Source organism: Pteropus medius, unplaced genomic scaffold (genome assembly GCF_902729225.1).
Source record: "Pteropus medius unplaced genomic scaffold, Ma_sr-lr_union100, whole genome shotgun sequence".
Classification (NCBI taxonomy): domain Eukaryota; kingdom Metazoa; phylum Chordata; class Mammalia; order Chiroptera; family Pteropodidae; genus Pteropus; species Pteropus medius.
The window spans coordinates 352,394-372,979 of NW_024340695.1; the positions used below are offsets into that span (position 1 = coordinate 352,394).

The 20,586-nt window shown below is 32.8% G+C and overlaps 1 protein-coding gene across 9 annotated transcripts in view; it reads left to right on the top strand.

Annotated features, from left to right (window-relative positions):
* Window positions 1–20,586, top strand: part of KIAA0586 (KIAA0586 ortholog) — an 84,922-nt gene that overhangs the window by 34,465 nt on the left and 29,871 nt on the right. For all 9 annotated transcript variants that reach the window (XM_039863937.1, XM_039863972.1, XM_039863927.1 and 6 more), the window contains 8 exons: window positions 500–618; window positions 3,870–4,069; window positions 7,279–7,438; window positions 7,850–8,069; window positions 8,647–8,900; window positions 9,979–10,055; window positions 11,640–11,774; window positions 14,984–15,161. In XM_039863937.1, coding sequence (XP_039719871.1) covers window positions 500–618; window positions 3,870–4,069; window positions 7,279–7,438; window positions 7,850–8,069; window positions 8,647–8,900; window positions 9,979–10,055; window positions 11,640–11,774; window positions 14,984–15,161 — 1,343 coding nt within the window. The remainder of the gene's footprint in view (window positions 1–499; window positions 619–3,869; window positions 4,070–7,278; window positions 7,439–7,849; window positions 8,070–8,646; window positions 8,901–9,978; window positions 10,056–11,639; window positions 11,775–14,983; window positions 15,162–20,586) is intronic.

Here is a 20,586-nt window from a genome sequence, read left to right on the forward strand (position 1 = left end):
CTTTCCCCTTCTCCTTCCCTCTCTCCTTCCTGAAAACGACCTTGGAAATAAATTTTCTTTCCTCTTTAAGGAGAATACTACCTACCTGTATTGCAGTCTATATTCCTCGAAGAGAGGGCAGCTAGACTTTTTTTCTAGCTCTGATCTTGTATGGTTTTGTATGTGTGCTTTCAGAGTAGGGAACCCAACATTATAGGTATATGATATGCTAATCATTGACCTAAACCTTATGAATTTAGGAGATCTGTTAAACTTTTCATTAAACTAATCTGAAAGATTTTAATTTGATGTAATGAACTATCTCCCGCATGAAGATCTGTTTCACATGGTTTATTTCGCTAGGGGATACAATTGATTTTTTTCTCCTTTTCAGATCTGGCTTTCAGAATGCCTGCTTCACATGTAAATGTTGTGTCCATGGGTAGAAGTTATTTTTTAGAGTGGTGTTTCTAACACTTTATACATTTTAATCAAATTCAGGAATCCTTTTATCCCCTAGGGTAGAACAAGAAATAATGTCAAGAATTATCTCTGGGCTCTTTCCAATCCAACAACAGGCCCTAGCTAATGTCAGTATTTCAGGCAGTGAGGCAAGTGAACCGTTGACTTCTGACATTGGTAAGTGAAATGGAATCTCTTTAACTTTTTTGTTATTAAAAAGTTATGTTCAGGTCATTGTGGACTTACGTAGTCTAGAAGTCAAGTAGTCCTTGGCTGACAAAAGACAAGCTCTTCCCATATTGCCTCTCAGTTCTTCTCTGTCATGGACATTAGTTCTCCCTCACTCTCTTATTTCATACTGCAGCATTCAAATGATTATACTACCCTCCATCCATCCCACCCCAAATCTGTTATTTCCCATAGTACTTTGTATATATCTTTGTTTTAGTAATTATCACATTGTATTAAGATTGGTTTACATATCTGTCTCATTCTAGACTATAAAAATTACTTGGAATTACAGTTGTTTCTCCTTTAGTGCCGAGCCCTTGACTGACACCTAATAAGAATATAAGTATTCACTGAGTGAATAAATGAGCCTCTTTTTTTATGGAGCCCACATTGTTTCTCTTCTTCCTCTTTCTTCCTCATCTTCCTCCTCCTATTTTCTCTTCTCTTTCCCCTCGTTTTTCCTTTTGCTTCTCCCTCCTCTTCCCTTTTCTTTCCCCTCCTTTTCCATCAGCTTTTTACAGGTACAATTTACTTGCCATAAAATTCACCAATTCTAATTGTACAGTTTGATGAGTTTTGATAAACACAGCTGTACATTAGCCACACGATCATGATATTAAAAAACATTTCTGTCATCCAGAAAAGTTGTTCCCTTATGCCACTTTGCAACTAATTCCTAATCCCCTCCTATGCCCACCCAGCCCCAACAACCACTGATCTACTTTCAATTACTGTATTTTTGCCTTTTTCAGAATTTTATATATTTGTAATCATATAGTACATAGTCCTTTGTGTTTGTCTTCTTTAGCTTAATGCTTCAACAATCATGTTGCATGTAGTAATATTACGCTGTAGGGATATAATTTGTTAATCCATGTACCAGTCGATGGACATTTGTACGATTTTAGTTTGGGGCTATTATAAATAAAGCTATGATATGAATATTTGCAAACAAATTTTTTAAACACATCTTTTAATCTTTCTTGGTCATATGGTAAATAGATGTTTAACTTTACAAGGAACTGCTAAATGTTTCCAAAGTAACTATTATACTTTGCATTCCAACCAGCAGTATTTGAGAGTTCCAGTTGCCCCATGTCCTCACCAATGCTGGCTGTTGTCAGTGTTTTTAATTATTCTGCCATTCTGTAAACATTTAGAGATAGCTCATTGTGGTTTTTATTTGCATTTCCCTAATGACTAATGATGATGTACAATTTTCCATATGCTTATTTGCCTGTATATTTACTTTGGTGAAGTATCTTTTTAAATGGCTTGCTCATTTTTAAATTGAGCTTTATGTCTTCCTATTATTGAGTTGTAAAAGTTCTTTATTCTGGATACAAGTTCTTTATAGGGTATATGTTTTGCAAATATGTTCTAATTGTATCTTAACCTTTGTTTTTTTTAACGTTATCTTTTAAAGATCAAAGGATTACTTTTAATAAAGTTTAACTTATCAATTTTTCTCTTATAGTTTGTGATGTTTTAGGTGTACTATTTAAGAAATCTTTGCCTAACTCAGAAACATTAAGATTTTTTTCTATATTTACTTCTAGAAGACATATGGTTTAAGACTATACATTTAGGCCTATGGTACATTTTGAGTTAATTTTTATGTATAGTGTGAAGTAAGGATCAAGATTTATTTTTTTAGTATATGGATATCCAGTTGTTCTAGCATTATTTGTTGAAAGGATTACCCTTTTTTCCCTTGAATTGCCTTGACATTCTTGTTGAAAATCAGCTATATATGTGTAGATCTCTTTTCCAGACTTTCTGTCTGCCTGTTGATGAATATTTCTACTTGATGTTCCGCTGGCATCCAAAACTCGGCATGTCCAAAATGTATCTCATTTTTCTAACCCAAACTGCTCTTCCATTGTTTCTATATCTGTTAATATTATCACAACTTTCTAAGCACTCAATCTCCAAAGCCTCAGAGTTACTGTTTATTCTATTTTCTTTTCTTTGGTCTTCCTCAATCACTTCCCAGTCACAGCCTAGATCCATACAATTTATTGTTGAATTTGATTAATCCTTCCTATGTAGTATAACTCGAATGCCTCCTCTATGGCTACTTCCTCAGGTTTTCTTTCATTATCTCATTTTTCGAAGGAAGGAAAAAACTGACCAACAAAGTGATGAGGAAATTGATATTTTTCTGGATGAAAATCTTAAAATTTCCAAATTAGGTAATTAGATCCTGTTCTCTCTTTAAGAGCCTGTCCATTTGCTTTTATTTTGCCTATGTATAGGTAGGGCTTTTGGGCTTTCCAACAGAAGATGTTCTGATTCTTGGTCATGCCCAAACAATGGGAACGAAAAAAGAGACATATTGACATTAAATGTCGAATATAAATTAGGGATTGTAATAGTTTTTGCTATGGTAACTCCAAAGTAAATTACTATTGCTTATCCCTCAACAAGTGATCCCAAGACACATACATCCATTTTTTAGGGACTTTTTAATGTTGCTGCATAGTTGTACTAATTAAGGAACATTCTTTGGAAAGGTCACATCTCCATCAAGTTGTATAGATCATGTCTTACATGTTTTCCACACAAAGCTTTAGAAATTTAGCAACTTTAAGTCTAGAAAAATCTGTTAAGGAAGTTTTACTAACTTCCTTACATGTACATTCATACAGGTGAAAATACAACCTATTTGGAAAATTAATGCACCTTTGGAGCTTCTGATACTAAGCACCTAAACTACTATTAAAGTTTGAAGAGGGTCAGCCTTTAGTGTTAATAACTGATGTATACGAAACTAGAAGGAAGATAGTTTTCATATTTATAAAGCAGTTACCATTTCTCTAAAGTCCCCCAACAGTCACTGTGTCTTTGTGTTTTGACCAAGATCTATCACGGGGTTTCTTTGAAACGTGGATTGTTTTCAGATAGAATATTTAATGTGGTGTAAATCTTTTTTATCACTGAATTCTGTGGTAGTGAAGAGGTCATATAAGTGAATTTTCATCTGTATGTTTTCCTTCCCTTTTTTGTATGTTTAAAGAGGATGTTTGTTATGCAAGTTATCATCTTATTCTCTTTCATAATTAGTAGATGTATTTTTATTCCTCTTCCCACCCCCTCATACACATATGTTTGTGTCTCTAAAATTTTAAGAAGTAAGGCTTGGATTGAAAACATGTTTCTTGCACACTTATTCTGAAATTCTTTCATTTTTTTAGTGGAAGGAACAAGCAGTGGAGCCCTCCAGCTTTTTGTCGATGCTGGGGTTCCTGTGAATTCGCACATGATTAGTCATTTTGTGAATGAAGCTCTCGCTGAGACCATTGCTGTCATGCTGGGTGACAGAGAAGCAAAGAAGCAGGGTCCTGTTGCTACAAGTGTTTCTGGGGAGGTTTCAACAAGCAAAACATACTTGCCGGTAGGCATGACTCTCCTTTCATAACTTGGGGTCCTGGAGAATTTCTGATACGTTTATTAAAGAGCAGTAAAATAGACAAGTTTTAAATTGATATCATAAGGTCATAGTTTGTGGTGGAGATTGATTCCTTGTTGTTATGATTATAGTACCATTTCCCCCAGCATTTTATTTTAAAACTTTTAAATCTACAGTAAAGTTGAAAGTATGAAAAAATGAACATATACCCTTTACCTATATTTATCAGTTGATAACATTTTACATACTTCCTTTATCTGTCTTCATATGTTACTATATTTCTTAAAAAATTATTTGAAAGTTACAGATATCATGACACTTCTAAAAGCATCAGCAGTATCTCCTAAGAACAAGATACTTTCTTACATAATTGAAATAATATTATCATACTCCCACAATTAAACATTGATACGTTAATACTATGTGGTATAGTCTATATTCAAATTTCCCCAATTGTTCCCAAAATAGCTTTTATACCTTTTTTAAAAAAAAATTTAAGATACAACTAATGATCACATGTTGCTTTTGGTTATAATATGAACTGATATTATTAGTTTTTAAAAGAAAATATGTTCTGAGTACTTTTGTTGTTATTTGTTTAATGAGTCTTATTATGTTGAGTTTCTAATCTATTATAGTGTGTGGGAGGAAGAAACTTTACCCTTAAAGGTTCTTTCAGTTGGTCTAATATTCAAATAGACATAAAGCAGATTAACAAGAAAATAACCAATTTAATACATACATATGTATGAGAATTCTGTATATATGAGGGAGTCAGAGTCCCTGTATGCATAAGATGTTCAGAGACAGAAAGGGAAAATGGGTACATAAGACATTCTGAGCTAGGGATGAGATAATGTACCTTGGGGCTTCAGAAGGTCATTGCATGTTCAGTAATTATTATAATCTTTTATTATGGGCAAGGCCCCTAATTTAAGTTCTAGGTAAAGGGAGGAGCAGAAGTTTCTCTTGAGCCTGAAGCTAAAGTTGCCTTTAGCTAAAAACAATGTGCACTATGGAAGTACATCTTGGGGTGACTTGTTCTGAGCCCCCACAGTAGCAACACAAAATTATATGAAACCAAAATGTACTCTATATTACTTTCTATTAAAAAATTCGTAGACACTTCTGATCCTATAGATCACGAAGACATCATTTTATGTAGGTGAAACATTTAAATTGACTCATTTGAGACATAAACAAAATCATACCAGTCTCCATAAAATTTAAATAAGTAGTGTAATTTGTGTAATGTGATTAGCGTGCAAGATATTTAGGACATAGTTTTGGTCTGTCCTTTATTAGGTCGTTGGTAACTTGTGCAGTACAGATGTCATCAGGATTATGGTTTTCTCAGTGCTAATTAACTTTAGTTTGTTTACTGTCCGTATAACGCACATACTCACATGAGGGTGACTGAATGAGAAAATGTAGAAAAATCAATATAAATAAGCAGTATATCTAATTGTTACTAGCATGGACTTTGGAGTTGGTAAGATCTGAATTTGAAGCCTCAGCTCTCTTTCTTTAGTTTCATCTGTATAACAGAGTAAAATATTTAGAGTTTAAACACAGCTTAACCAAAATCTGCCTACTGAATATCTAGGAGGGTAAACTCCTCTCCCCCACTGTCATATTGTTCCTTAGCTTCAGAATTGTCATGTCTTTTCTTGGCCATCCAAAATATATTTTTAAATTAGTTTTCATAAAAGATTTTATTGGGATTTTTATGGGAATTAATCCAATTTTGATTGGTTTAACTTGTGGAGAACTGACGTCTTTATGATACTGTATCTTCTTAGCCATCATATAAGATTTTATGGAAGATCCAATGAGATGATACATTAAAAGAGCTTAATCTAGCACCTGGGATGTGGTAAATATTCAGTAATTAATAGTTTATCATCATTATCCATTACCAATACTAGCAGAAAACCTTCAAATCCTCTCAGGATGATGAGTCAGTAGTGTTTGAAAACAGTGCTCTTATGATATATAGGTTTATGCAGTCAAGAAAAAAATAGAGTGTATTTCATTTAAAAATCAAGGCTAAGAATATGCTAATTACTAAGCAATACTATAGAATTTCTAATATGCTTCAGGGTTTTTAAATTGTGATTCAGTTTGCAATTCATAATACAGAATAAAGGTTAATCACCCTAGTACATAACGGCCTTTAAATGATAAGAAAAAGTCAAGTAATGTATTTGAAAAGTGGAGAAAAGACATATCTAGACAGATCACACACAAAAAATGGCCCACATACATATAAAAAGATGTTCAGTCTCACTAATAATAAGAAAATCACTGAAATAAATCCTATTTTTACTGCTTAGACAGGTAAAACTCTAAAAGTTTAATAATGCCATTATTTGGCAAACCTTGAGGAAATGAGAATTCTCATACTTTCTGGTGTTAATGTAAATTAACACAACCCTTAGAAGGAAATTTGGCAACATGTATTCAAATTAAAAATGCAATTAGCCTCTTAAATGAGCAGTCTCACTTCTGGGAATTTATTCCGTAGATAATCTATACATATGGAATGACTTAAGATTATATTTGATAACTCTGGGGAAGAGAACTAGATAGATAGGACATGAGTAGGAAGGGAGACCTAATTTTCACTATCATCCTTTTCTATTTTTTGAATTTTGAATCATTTGAATGATGATCTACTTAACAAATTGATTTTAAAATGTTTATTCTTTTCTTCCCCAGTACTTTTCACCTCTATATTGTCTTCATTGCACCCCCAACACTTGTTCTTATTCTTCCATTGCTTTTTACAAGCTCTGTTCTTTTGTGCTAAAAGATTGATTTTTTGATATCTTGTCAGTTAATTAAAATGCTTTCTTTCTGTTACGTGGTCTACCCAAGGTTGTATTTGAGTTTGATCTTCGTCTGTGTCTGTTTAATCATCTTCTCTGTATCAGAAGAGGTAGGCTTAGATTTTTTTAGGGGGGTGGGGGTGGCTATTTCAGAGGCAGAAATATTTCAGTTGCCTGAGGCTTTCTACAGGCTCGTTGTGAAACTAATAGCTTAGAAGTTCAAAAGCCAGAATATTTAGGGCTCTGTTTTTTTCCCTGATTCATTTAAATTCTATGTAATCTGTGAGTGAACTTATTTTATTATTTCACATTACCTTTGGGTGATTATCTGCACATTTACCTTATTTTATTAATTTATTTTAGGCAAGAGTGTGTACCCCAGTGGCTACCCCACAGCCAACTCCTCCTCGCTCACCTTCATCACTTCCTAAGGAGTATGTGTTGCTAAAAACTCCAGATTCTTCTCCTTGTGATTCAGATCATGATGTAGCTTTTCCTGTGAAGGAAATATTTGCTGAAAAAGGTAGCTACCTTATTTCTTTACTCAGTTTTAATTTTAGCAACTATTAAAGAAAATTTCATGGTTTGTTTTATAAAATGTTTTATAGATTAGTATACATACATATACTTGTTGCTTATTAGCTTTTAAGACATCATTTTTTCTTACGTGGAAACTAAGTAATTGGTTGCTTCTTTTTAAAATGTATAATCTAATAGACAATTAGACTACCTTAAGTTCATTTTGGTGTTAAAAACGATGCTTTCCAAGGTTATTTTCTTACATTTTACAAAATTAATTTGGGAATTTTTCCATTAGTGGCCATTATTATGATTAATTATTATTGCCATTATTTGTATGCCAAAATATTATGGGACTTCTGTGGAATTCTTTTATCTTTGACTTTTTTCTTTCTTTTTTTAAAACAATCTTTAGGCAATGACATGCCTGCTGTCACACTTGTTAATACTCCAGTAGTTACCCCTGTTACTACACCTCCTCCTGCAGCAGCTCTTACCCCAACTTTGTCAGAGATTTCTATCGATAAACTGAAGATATCAAATCCAGAGTTTCCCAAGCCATGGGGTGATGGAGACCTGCCATTGGAAGAAGAGAATCCCAACTCTCTTCAAGAAGAACTTCACCCGAGAGCTATGTAAAGATAACATACTCACTTTTAGTAACTGTACATTTCATTTGAAGTTGACTTATGTGACCCATTGAAACATCAGAAATGATAAATGAAGCTTTGTAAATCACTAGCTACTGTATATGTTAGTAGAAAGCGATTTCAAAAATTTTAAGTTTTTTAAATTTTACCAAATTTATTTATACTTTACATTTTTTTAAACAGATATTTTTGAGAACATACTGTCAATAAAATAGAAAATGTTTTTGGACTTGGTTCCATAGTGTAGTGGTTAGCATGTCTGCTTTACACGCAGAAGATACTGGGTTCACGCCCCAGAGGAGCCACAGTCCAGGGTCTATAGCCATGTCACCCTGAACAAGCCCAAAAACAGATTTATTTGTGGATGGTAGAACTTTCAAGGCCTGTGATTAAAGCATGAAAACAATTTTTGAAAACTAAATCTTGTTAATTAATTATAGTAGTGCAGATTTTTGAAATACTTTTCTGGAGGCATATTAACTTTGAATTTGCTTTTGAATATCAAAATTAATATAGGCCTTCAGTGACCTAATAAGTTTGAAATATGTCTTTTTCTTCTTAGTGTAATGTCTGTGGCCAGGGATGAAGAACCTGAGATTATGGATTTTACTGCTCAACCAGTACCTCCAAAGCCAGTTCCCTTGATGCCACTTCCTGCTGACACCAAGGCCCCTTCCCCCATACAGATACCAAGTTCTGATTCCTCAACAGTGGAGAGCACCTTGAGCGTTACTGCCACTGAAACTGAAACTCTAGATAGACACATCTCTGAAGGAGAGATTTTATTTGACTGTAGTCAAAAAGTGGCTCCCAGGAGTAAGTTAACTTGTATCAATTGATTTCATTGGTTAGATTATGATAATTCCTAAGTAATACTTAGATTTTGATAATTCCTAAATAATACTTTTCTGTTCAAAATGTTTTTACTTAATTTTCAAGATTTAACATGGCATAGTGGAAAGAATATGGACAGTGTGCACGTTAACTGTTCTGGATCTTAGCCTCATAAATCCCACCCTCCAGAATTAACATCACTCCTAACAGTTTGGGTTATTCCCTTCCAGTCTTTTCTATGCATATATAAATAACTCAATACATTTGTATGTGTATGTATTTTTATTTTTAGAAATAAGATCATACTATACATATTGTTTTGAAACCTGAAGTTTTTAACTTAATATATTGTGGGCATCTTTCTATACGAATACATATAGCTCCATCTCATCGTTTGTTCTTGTTGTTGTTGTTTTAGTGGCTGTGGTATTTATTTAAAACAGAGCTTCCATAGTGATGGGCATTTAGATTGTTTTCAAAGTTTCCATACTAAACTCTCCATTGACCATCCTTGCACACACGTACATATATATACATATATACATATACACACACACATATATATATGTATATATATATGTATATATGTATATATATGTACGTGTGTGCAAGGATGTATATATATAATGTATATATGTATGTGTGTATATATATTTGTGCACTTATCTGACAACTTAGAATACATACCTAGAAGCGGAATTGCTGAGTCAGAGAATGCACCTTTAAAATAACAACACGTTGCCAACATGCTCTTCAGAAAGGTTAACCAGTTTTAAATTACATTAGTAGTATACAGGCATGCCTCTTTCTCAATTTCATAGTGATAGTTGATGTTTATAGTTCTTTTTCATTTGTGACAAGCCTATGAAACAGAAATTCATCTTTGTTGAAAAATATACTTTAAAAATACTGGTGAAATTAACTTGTGATTTATTATTTATTAAGTTTGCCAGTGTTTTTATTGTAGTAGTTTAAATGTAATGTTCTATGGCTTTATGGTTAGATATTTTCTAAATTTATGTTTCTTCTTTTTTCTAAAGTTTTACATTTTAATTTCTAGTTCTAGGAGATGGAGGACTGTATCTGACAAACCTAAATGATAGCTTATCTAGTACTCTGCATGATGCCCATGAAATGGTAAGAAATGATTGACTCCACATTGAATTCTGATGTGAAGAATTTCTCGATGAACTTCTTGCCATTGATCAGGGCTTTTTCTCAAATATTTGGCTTATAGACATAAAATTTAATAAAATATCCATGAAGGAACTTAAGGTTTCTTACATATCTCTTTACCATAATTGTGAGAATGAAAATTGTTAACCTCTGTGGCTCCAGTAGTTGAAAAATATTAATGTAATTAGGTAATGAAATGCTAGCTGATGTTGGACGTTGCCTTTACAATATTTTAGGCAGGACCTTAGCTGTTTAAACTAACTCTCTTATAATACATTTGTGTTTTCCCTAACCATAATTATAATTCTTTGTGCTAAAAAATAATTGAATTCAATGGCTTAAAAAAATACTGAACTAGGACCCAGAGATACTAACCCTTTTTTGTTATTATCTAGCTCTGTGGAAGAAAAAAATGGCCCTTAAGTTATCATGTTATATATTTTAATAGATATAACTTATAAAATAATATGGGGGGAAAGCATAAATGAGATGTCTTTATTTTGAGATAAGCATTATACTATCATTTGGCCTATTTAATGTCATTATGGCATCTTTATCCATTCTTAGAACTTGAAGGTGCCAAAGCATGTTTAAGTTTGTTCAAAGTAAATAGCTGAACTGAACCAGTACTAATTATAACATCTTTCATTTTCTACATTTAAAATGAAACTCTAATTGATATTTTTACTAAGACTAAATCAGATACACTACAAATTCATAATAAAGTCAAATGCAGAAGTACAATCTTGAAAAACTGGGAATAACTTTTATGTGCCAGTAGATATTTATCTGTATACAGCTGGGGAAATAAGGACTTGTAATCTAGAGTTAATAAACTTTATTTCATTCAAAATAAAATACTTAAGTAAAAAAAAAATATGGAATTTAAAATCATATTAATACTTGTATTTACAAGGGAATCCAGTTTCTCTGACTCTTAGGCCCACACTGTCCCTCATTTTGGGGACAGTTTTAATTTGAGGCACCAAGAAGCCTAGGCTAGGTGTTCCAGTGAGGGCTCACAGTTAACCTGTTCCCTAGCCAAGTACCAGCGGTCAGCACAAAGGCAAAGGGATAATTTGGTCTTATAGATGCCTTAACATATTTCTGCAGTTTTTCATTTTTGCTTGTTGTTTAGGTTGCAGCATCACTATAGTGCTTTGCCTCCTTATCACACTGTGGCATTGCTTTGGGTACTGCATAAAGGAAGTTGGAAACCTTGTGAGCCCAAGTATAAAATATTTATGAATCATTGTAACTTAGTCATATGACATAGTTAATTTTCATGTGTTTATAATCTCCAGTTTAAATGTAACAAAATTACTTTATATTATAGTTTATATTTGAATCAAACATAAAGGGTTTTTAATACAGTCAAATGGGAATGAGAACTAAATGAAAATGGAGAATCCATCTTCTTTTCATAAAGTGCTAATATGACCATTTTCATGATGACTGCTAAATTTTAGTAATCATAAATTGTGAAAAATACAATTGTTTGATAGAATTTTTTTGATGTATTAATTGTCTTTATATTTCATTCAGGAAGATGATCCTCCCAGTGAAGGACAAGTGATTAGAATGCCCCATAAAAAATTTCTTGGAGATGCAGTTCTTTCTCTCCTTGCTAAACAAAACCAGGAATCACTTGTTTCACATCAAGCAGTCAATCATTCAGAGGTACTTTTGAACCATTTTTTTTTTTTTTTTTGGTTAGATCTACATGCAGGAAAAAAATAACTAAATATCTCTACTTTCAGTTCAAGCATACTAATACTTCAATTTATTTGGAGGTCAGATTGTAGTAACTTTACCCTGGAATCACAGAACTATAGAGTTTTACAGCTGAAAGGCACTTGGGCCATCTGTTCCAGCCTTCTTATACTACAGTTAAAAAAAAAAAAATGAAGCTCCTTTAAGTGATATATGAGAATCATTCATTCATTTTTTTCTTTCCACAACCATTTACTGAGTATCTGCTATATCCCAGACACAACCTTGGAAAAGATAAAAAGAGGGAGATAGGACTCCTACCTGTAAATAGCTAGCAGTCATGTAGAGAGAAGGGCTTAATCGATTACCATATAGTGCCAATAAAAGGTCAGATAGCTGTGTTTGTATGTCTGTATGCGCTCAGAGGATGGAAAACTCCACTTGAAGTTTGATGGCACTTTCTACAGGATATGATATTGATGTGAATCTTTAAAGACCCATAGGATTTTTCCAGGCAGCAGTGAAAGGGAAGGACATTTCAGAAGCAGAAATAGCATATGTTAAGGACAAGAGCCAAAAATGATTAGGGCATATTTAGAAAGTGTTGAAAATCTTCATGTGACTAGAGCTTTAGATAAAGAGATCAATCTGGAGAAGTAGGTTGAACCAGGTGATCATAAATAACCTTAGGTGGTAGAAAGGTACTGTAGAGCCCATTAAGATATTTTTGGGTAAGGAAGTCACAAGCTAAGATATTTAAGAAGGAGTATGGAGGTTTCATAATGTAGTCCTGAGGTTTAGAGGAGAAGAAGGTGAAGGAATGAATGCCCATGGATTCCTGGTCAGATTTCACCTGTGATTTTTCACCCCAGTTGGGCCTTCTTGCTCCCTGATGTTGCTCTGGGCTTACCAATATCTCAGCTTGGGTCATTGCCAAGATCCTCATGGTTAAGGGGCAAGCAGTGATGATCTCATGTTGATGAGGGAAAAAAACAAGCGCTTTGCCCCAATCGTTCCTCTGACTAAAGCCCCTCCTACCACCACCTCCTCGTGATACAGCCCATTTCTTCAAACACACCAGATCAAGTTAGCCATCAGTCTTTCTCAGTGTTTTTTTTTTTTACAGTTTTTACTCAGTTCTCAGAATCCATGCTTTCTTCTCATTTCTAAGTTACTCTAAGTTTGATTTGAGGATAGGGAGCTTGACAGCCTTCGTTAGTATGTAGTTCTGGCAAAGCCAGAAGCCCAGAAGTTGGAAATTTATCCTCTCCAGACCTTTTTTCTAAGAATCTAAGTATTTGCACCTGTGTGCATTCATGCATATGTAGAATTTCGAGGTGTATATATGTATTGTTCTACAACCTGGTTTTAAAAATTTAACTATAAATCTTGAAGAGCTACTATATTCTTTTAATCTACCATTTGGTATACCATAATTGTTCTATTGAAGGCTTTTTAGATTGGTTCCACTTTTTTTCTGTTCAAACTATTGCACTTGTGAAGAATTATTTCGCTAGATCAGTTAACAAGGGGTGGAATTGCTGGCTCAAAAGGTACAGGCATTTATATTTTAAGTACTAATAAATTGCTCTTTACTATATGAGATTCTTTTCCCATATGACACATGAAGTTCTTGATCTTAAAGATTTGCCAGTCTGCTTAACATTTGACATATTTTCATGTTTACAGAACTATTAAGTATTTGTTTATAATAAGAACTAGTAATAATGATATATTTATATATTGAAATATTGCTTTGGTAAGAAAAAAGCAGCTTTTTTTTGGTGCTTAAGACTCCTTGCCCAGAGGGGGCTTTAGGTCAGTGAGAGCAGTATGATGGCAAAACTGCAATTTGTACATTTATGTAATTGGATTATATACATTACTATTAGTTATAGACAGCGTAACTTAGAAAGAATTAAGCTTTGAGTATAATACAGAAACAATATGTATGAGTGTGAGAGCATTTTGTGAAGATTAACTAAATCTTCAGTAGGATCATAAAGTATTAAGGTGTTCAGCAGTTATAAGTACCCTAGAAAATTGATTCATAATAGAGAAAGTACTGTATATTACACAACATTTTACATGGTAGTGACAGAATAATATAGGCACTGTGAAATATTTCTAATTAATTTCTAGAGAAAATATATCTGCCATTGTTTTTCTAAACTTTGCCCAAGAGTCTCAAAGGGTTTCGTATTAATTGCAAAACATCATTTTCTATTTGAATGATGTTTAGGCAGTTGGTATTCCCAAAGAAAAGTCAAGTTAGGGATCAAAGAGAGATAGAAGTGTGTAGAGAAGAATTAGGGCAAGTTATAGAAAATCTTGAATTCTGTTTCAGCAGTGATTTCTTCACATATTCTAGTAAAAAAATTCCACTTGGTTAAAATTAACTCCTTTCAAGTGAGAAACATGAGAGCTTCCAGATATTGGGATATTTATTCATGTCTTGTTTAGTAAATTTATTAATTAGAATATCTCCAAGTCACAAAACATGGTAATGATTAGATATCTAATTTTTAATAACAAAGAAAATAGAAGTCTTAATTTTTTAAAAGTTTTTTATTTCATATATTTGATAAAGAAACATATTTGTACTTTTTTTACTCTCATACTTTCCCAGGTAAAGAACTTTATTAAACATAGTTAAAGTAGTCTTCTTTAGTCATACTACTTATTAAAAATGTAATTATTTGTATAGACATAATCTTTATATCATTTAAGATATATTCTGCTCGTCAGTTGTTTACTATAAAGTTTACACTAACAACTTTAGGCAATTGTTCTTAATGAAGAATGAGAGATAAATTTTCTATTCTAATTTGAAGCTTTGTGAACAATATGTAATGTATTCCAGCATTTAGTGTCTTAAATAATAAAAATTTTCTCATGTATTTTATTGATACCTAATTCGAAGGTTGAAAAAATAGATAATGGTTATTTAACTTCATAAAAATAAGATATTAAAAAGAAAGCCTATGGCTAGGTACCTCATTAAACTAACTTTTTAAACTTGTCTTTCATGTACCATGTAGGTGATATAATAAGCACCTTCTAAAATACCTTTAGGTAGTCAAGTGGTCTGTATCGTGCATGGTATTTGACAAATATTTCCTGTTTTGACTTGGCTTTAATATAATGGTTTTAACAATTGTTTCGACTTTTTGCAGGACTTGGAAAGCAGTGTGGGTGAAATTAGTGAAGGACAAAGGCCCAGGTTGACAGCAGCAGCAGAGAACATCTTAATGAGACATTCTGTCTATGGGCAGCAGCCTGTCACTAATGCAGAGTCTTTGGATCAAAAATGTGCTCTTAAGCCATTATCTCAGCAGTTTAACACAGTTACAGGTATACACCAAAATATTTCTTCTTGATGTATCATCTGGTAGAATATTCACTTTGAATTCTATTATACTTTCTTTGTACTATTTCCATGCTGAATGCTATATTCTGTTTTGTATTATAATCTGTAGTAGTATTCCTAATCTGAAATCGAGAAAAGTGTTTATTTTTAGCTGGGAACTTGCAAAATTTCTTTATTGAAGAGAGTCTTCATAATTGAAAAGTTTGGTAACAACTTTTTCTGTGAGATCTACAGCAGTTTCCTCAAATATGACTCATTTTTCAGTGTTGGTACACAAATCATTGCATAGGTGGTGCATGAGATAATGTTGGCGATATGCATATGTACCCTTAAACATTTTTAATAGTGATATAGTTATTTTAATATATACTGGAAAAAATATAACATCAAAACATAAAATATAAAACATCAAAAAATGAAACATCAAAGCTTTGACATAACAGATCTTATTTAGGGTTAAGATTAAATTAGATAATACTGTAGAAATTAATTCTTTACACTATATAAATTTCTAAGTCAGTGCTCCGTGCACTCAGGACTATTTCGGAACTTTATTACCTAAACTTTCTGCTGTTTCTGGGGAATTAGAACAGAATAGAGACTATCAGTCACTATAGTTGATTCTCTTTATCTGCAGTACTTGTGTTTTCTAGAGTCACCAGGAACACTGAATTAGCAAGTACTGAACCATTGCTCCTAGGGAAAATATAGGGTTAGGTTCCTATAAACCTCTGCGTAACATTTTTGTCTGTTGATTAATACATAACCTTTTTTTATGTATGTTTCTATTTAAAGACACTTATTTAATATATATTGTGGATTCATTAACATTAAACTCATGGCTAACAGCACTATAACTCATGCCTGAATGAAGCTTGTCTAACGCAGATATTTTTTCGGCAAGGCCCATCACAGCCTTCTCGCAATTAGGAACACTAGAAAGCACTTCAACACTATGTTTGGGGGCCATTTTAAACAACAGAGTCACCAACAAAATGTACAAAAATGTGAAAAACATGTCACTAAATAGTAAAAAGGACACTTGTTTGCAGTGTAAGAGCTGAAATAAGAAAGCAAAGTGTCACTTCATTCAGCCTCAGCTGGTAAAGTGTATTAGGGTGATTCATATTTTTTGCTTCTCTATACATGTTCACATATGACTGTGATAGTGCTATGAGTATTAATTTTGGTGTTACAACTAAATTTTATCACGTAGGTGAATTTGCAGATACGGAGTCTTCGAATTAGTGAGGATCAACTATATATATTCTCATTTGCCAATTTTCCTATTTTTATTGTTGCATTCTCTTAAGTGAAAACCGCTTCTGGAGATATGCAGATTTTCCAGAAATCAGAAAAGGAAATGCCTGAAGTTAGAAAACGTTAGTATAGAGTATTTAAAGTCTCAGTTATATATTGAGTGAACACCTTATATCATTCAGAATTGAAAGAATTTCAAGACCGAATTTTCCATGGGAATAAATGTAAAGTAAGATTGAAATTATTTCTCATTTTGTGCATTAAATGTTTTACATTCTTTTAAATTAGTAGGATTCAAAATCAGTAGGATTATAAAAACATAAATTGTGACATATTTGTATCCAGTTATCTGTGCAGATTGCAGTTAAACAGAATTGACACTAGATGGCTCTTGCAGATCACATGAGAGCTGATAGGTACTAAGGAACAACTAAGTACTCGTTAAATTGTTATAGAATAAAATCCACGAGAATATATCGTATTCAGTCCTGTGATAGCATCTAGCAGGTTACCTACAATATAGTGCATTTTTAATAGTAGGTACACGGTAGATATTTGTTTAATTTAATTGAAAAAATAAGTCATGTGGCATAATATAAGATTGAACATATAGATGAGGCAGTAAAGCAGAGTGACTAAGAATTTGGGCTTTCAAAGTTTCAGATGTCAGTTTGAATTCCAGTTCTGTGTATTTTGGGTCAAGTAACCCTAAAATATAAACTGGTATTTTGAACAAATTGTGAAGACTCTGGGATTTACTATCCATTATAGCTCTTCATGTATTCAGAAAACTTGTATTGAATACCTACTGTGTATCCGGTACTATATTAGTGCTATATTAGGCACTTGAGATACAGAGATAATACACATCTGCTCTCAGGGAAGTTTATAAACTACTATAGGCGAAATACAAGAAAGACAACAATTACAATATCGTGTGATTAGTACAACACAGACTGCTGTGAGAGCGCAGAGGAACTCAACCCGCCCCTGAGGGTTCAGAGGTTTCCCACAAGAGCCAGTGTGAAATTGAATCTTAAAGGAATTAGCCAGATGGTGAATTATGATAAGCATGTTCCAGTTTGTTCATTTATTCATTCAGGAAATATTTTTTGAAATGCTTGCTATGCTCTAAGCACATTCTGGGTGCTTGGAATATAAAACCTAGTAAGGCCCTGTCCATAATGAACTAGTTTTTTCTCTCGTTAGAGGAGATGGCAAAAATATGCAATGAATTATTATAGTTATTGTGAAGAAGTCCATATAGGATGGGAGTACAGAATAGTTGTATCTGTGAAGGACAATCAAAAAAGGCTTCATGCATGAGAGGAGGCTTACTTGAAATGAGTTCTCAAAGATGAATAGATGTTCGTCATGTAGTAAGTGAGGAATGACCTTCCAGGCAGAATATACAATGAGACAAAGGGATAAAGAATAGCAAGACTTAATCAGAAATATAAGTTCTTTATTGATAAATTAGAGCTGAGGATGCAATGAGATTGGAGCCATGAGCAGAAAACAGGTCTTAAAAAACCCTGAATGATATATCAAGTAGTTTTTGGATTTATGCTAGACAGTAGGAATAAATTTTTGTGCTAAATGAAAAATAACGTCAATCTTACTTTATTCTCATGGAAAATTCAATCTTGAATTTCTACTAATTCTGAAAGTTTTGTAATATTCACAGATTCTTTAAGGATTATAAGTAAATGAGTGATATCATATTTGCCTTTTATTTAGCAAGTTCATCTGAGATGCAATGTGATGGACAGATTGGAGAGGATTAAGTCTAGAGGCAAGGAGGCTGATTAGACAGCTATTAAAGCAAACCTGGTGAGACATTATTCAGCAGCAAGGGTATATAAAAAGAGAGACATGAGAGAAATTGAGAATGACCAATTTTTAGTTTGAATATGAGAGGTACAAAGAAAGGAAAGTCTAGGAAATCTCCAGGTTTCTGGCTAGAATGATTGAATAGATGGTATTTGCATTCACTGAGAGAGAGGGAATTTGGAGGAAGGACAGAATTACGAGGAAATATAGATGAGTGGGGTTTTATACATGTGGAATTTGAGGTGCCTTCGAGTTTCATACAAACGTAATGATCTATTAGACATGCCAAACCCAAAGCTGTTGCTGGCACTGGCAATTTCAAGTGGACTTAGTGTTCTCTGAAATTCTACCGCAGTTGCTTTGTCATAATAAAATTCTAGTAAAGTAAAATCAGGGATTTCAAATTATGATTAATTAAATTAATTGGACTTGAATGAAATACTTTAACCATCCCTTTTACAAAGGGTTAACTTACATTATATAGACAATACACCTACACTCAAAGAACATTCTTTTTAGAAGTGACACAGCAAATCCAGCATTTTTATGATTGCTGTCATAGAATCCTTTCCTGACTCCTTATCACTGAGTTGGTACCTGTCATATGTGCTTTCTGTATAGTCCTCTAATGTCGCCTGCCTAATGTTGATGTTATTATACTGATTTATAATCTCAGTTGAGGGTAGGGACTTTACTTTGTTCACTGTCATATCCCTGTCATCTAGCAGAGTATGTAGCCCTAGTGCATAGTCAGTAAATATATGTTAAATGATAGAGTATTACATGAGTTGAAAGCTATTATGCACTTTAAATGCTTTTGGGGAGATGTTTGATTATATACCTTCTGGGTTTCTATGTTTAGTTCTTTTCTTTCATCGAAATTTACCTTGTGTCCTTATAATTAATTTTTTCTTTATACCCATACATTCACCACATATAATTTTACATAAAAACAAAATATGTTTATGTCATACATTAAATTGTAGACTCTTTTTTTTTGGAGCCTTTCATCCACCCTCTTCTTCCTCACATTTTTTTCCTGTCCCATATTATGCCTTACCCCAGGTAACTCATAGGAAGACTCTGGTGTATAAACTTCTTTTTCCTTACACATATATAATCATACGCATACACACACATGAGATGTATACGATAGGCACACATAAATGTATGTGTGTGTCATTATTTTACAAGTTGAGATTATATCATGCACACTCACCTGCATTTTGTTTTTACTCAGTAAACTCTTTGGAAATTACTCCAGGTCAACTGATACTGCTTATATTTATTTTAAACAATGGCATAAAACCTTTTAGTGTGGATTTCTGATAATTTATTAGTCTTTGTTGATGGATATTTACTTTATTACCATTTCCCTCCACTATAAGTGATGCTCAAGTACGTATCCATACACATATATCCTAACATATTGTTGCATTTTTTATTTATGGAATAGTTTCCCAGGAGTAGTTACTGGTCCCAGGACAAATATATTTTTAATTTTAAAATAAATAAGCCAAGTTACTGTCTTAAAAGTTTAAACCAATGTATTTTATTATTAATTTTTTAGAGCCTTTTCCCTGCATCCCTCACCCCCCAGAAATTGTGTTTGTTTTTTATTTTTGTCAGTTGAAATATAAATATGTGTCTCTGACTACTGAGTTTATGTCTTCATGTTTGTTGGCCATTTGGATTTGTTCTGTGAATTACCTACTTAGGTTCTTTCCCCATCTTTTAAGTTCTAAATTTTCTTGTAACTTTTCTATATTTTAGATGTTTTCTGTCATCTGTTTTACAAATATCTTTTTCTAAATTTATACTTTGTTCGTTGACATTATTTATGATCTCTGCCATATAATGAAATTTTTTTTATATAGTTATATTTCTGTCTTTTATATTTTCTGTGTCTTCATGGCTTGGTTAGGTTTCCTATAACACAAGCTTATACTTGTAGTCTCCTAGATTTTTTTTTTTTTTGCAAGATTTTCATTAGTTAGTATATATTTATATTTAAGTGTATCCAAAATTTATTTTTGCAGCTGGTGTAAGGTAGAAGTCCCTTCTGATTTTCTTCCATATAAATAGCCAGTTGTGTCAGCATTAGTTATTATGTAAACTATCTTTTTACTATCTTTGAATGGAAATATTAACCAATTTATATATTAATTCCCATAGATGTAGGAATATATTTCTGGGTTCTTTATTCCACGTATTCTGGATCTAAAACATTCTTTATTATCTAAAATATATTAGACTATTCTGTCTTTATGATACATTCTGTTATCTGATAGGGCAAGTTTCCCTTTTTAAAATTAT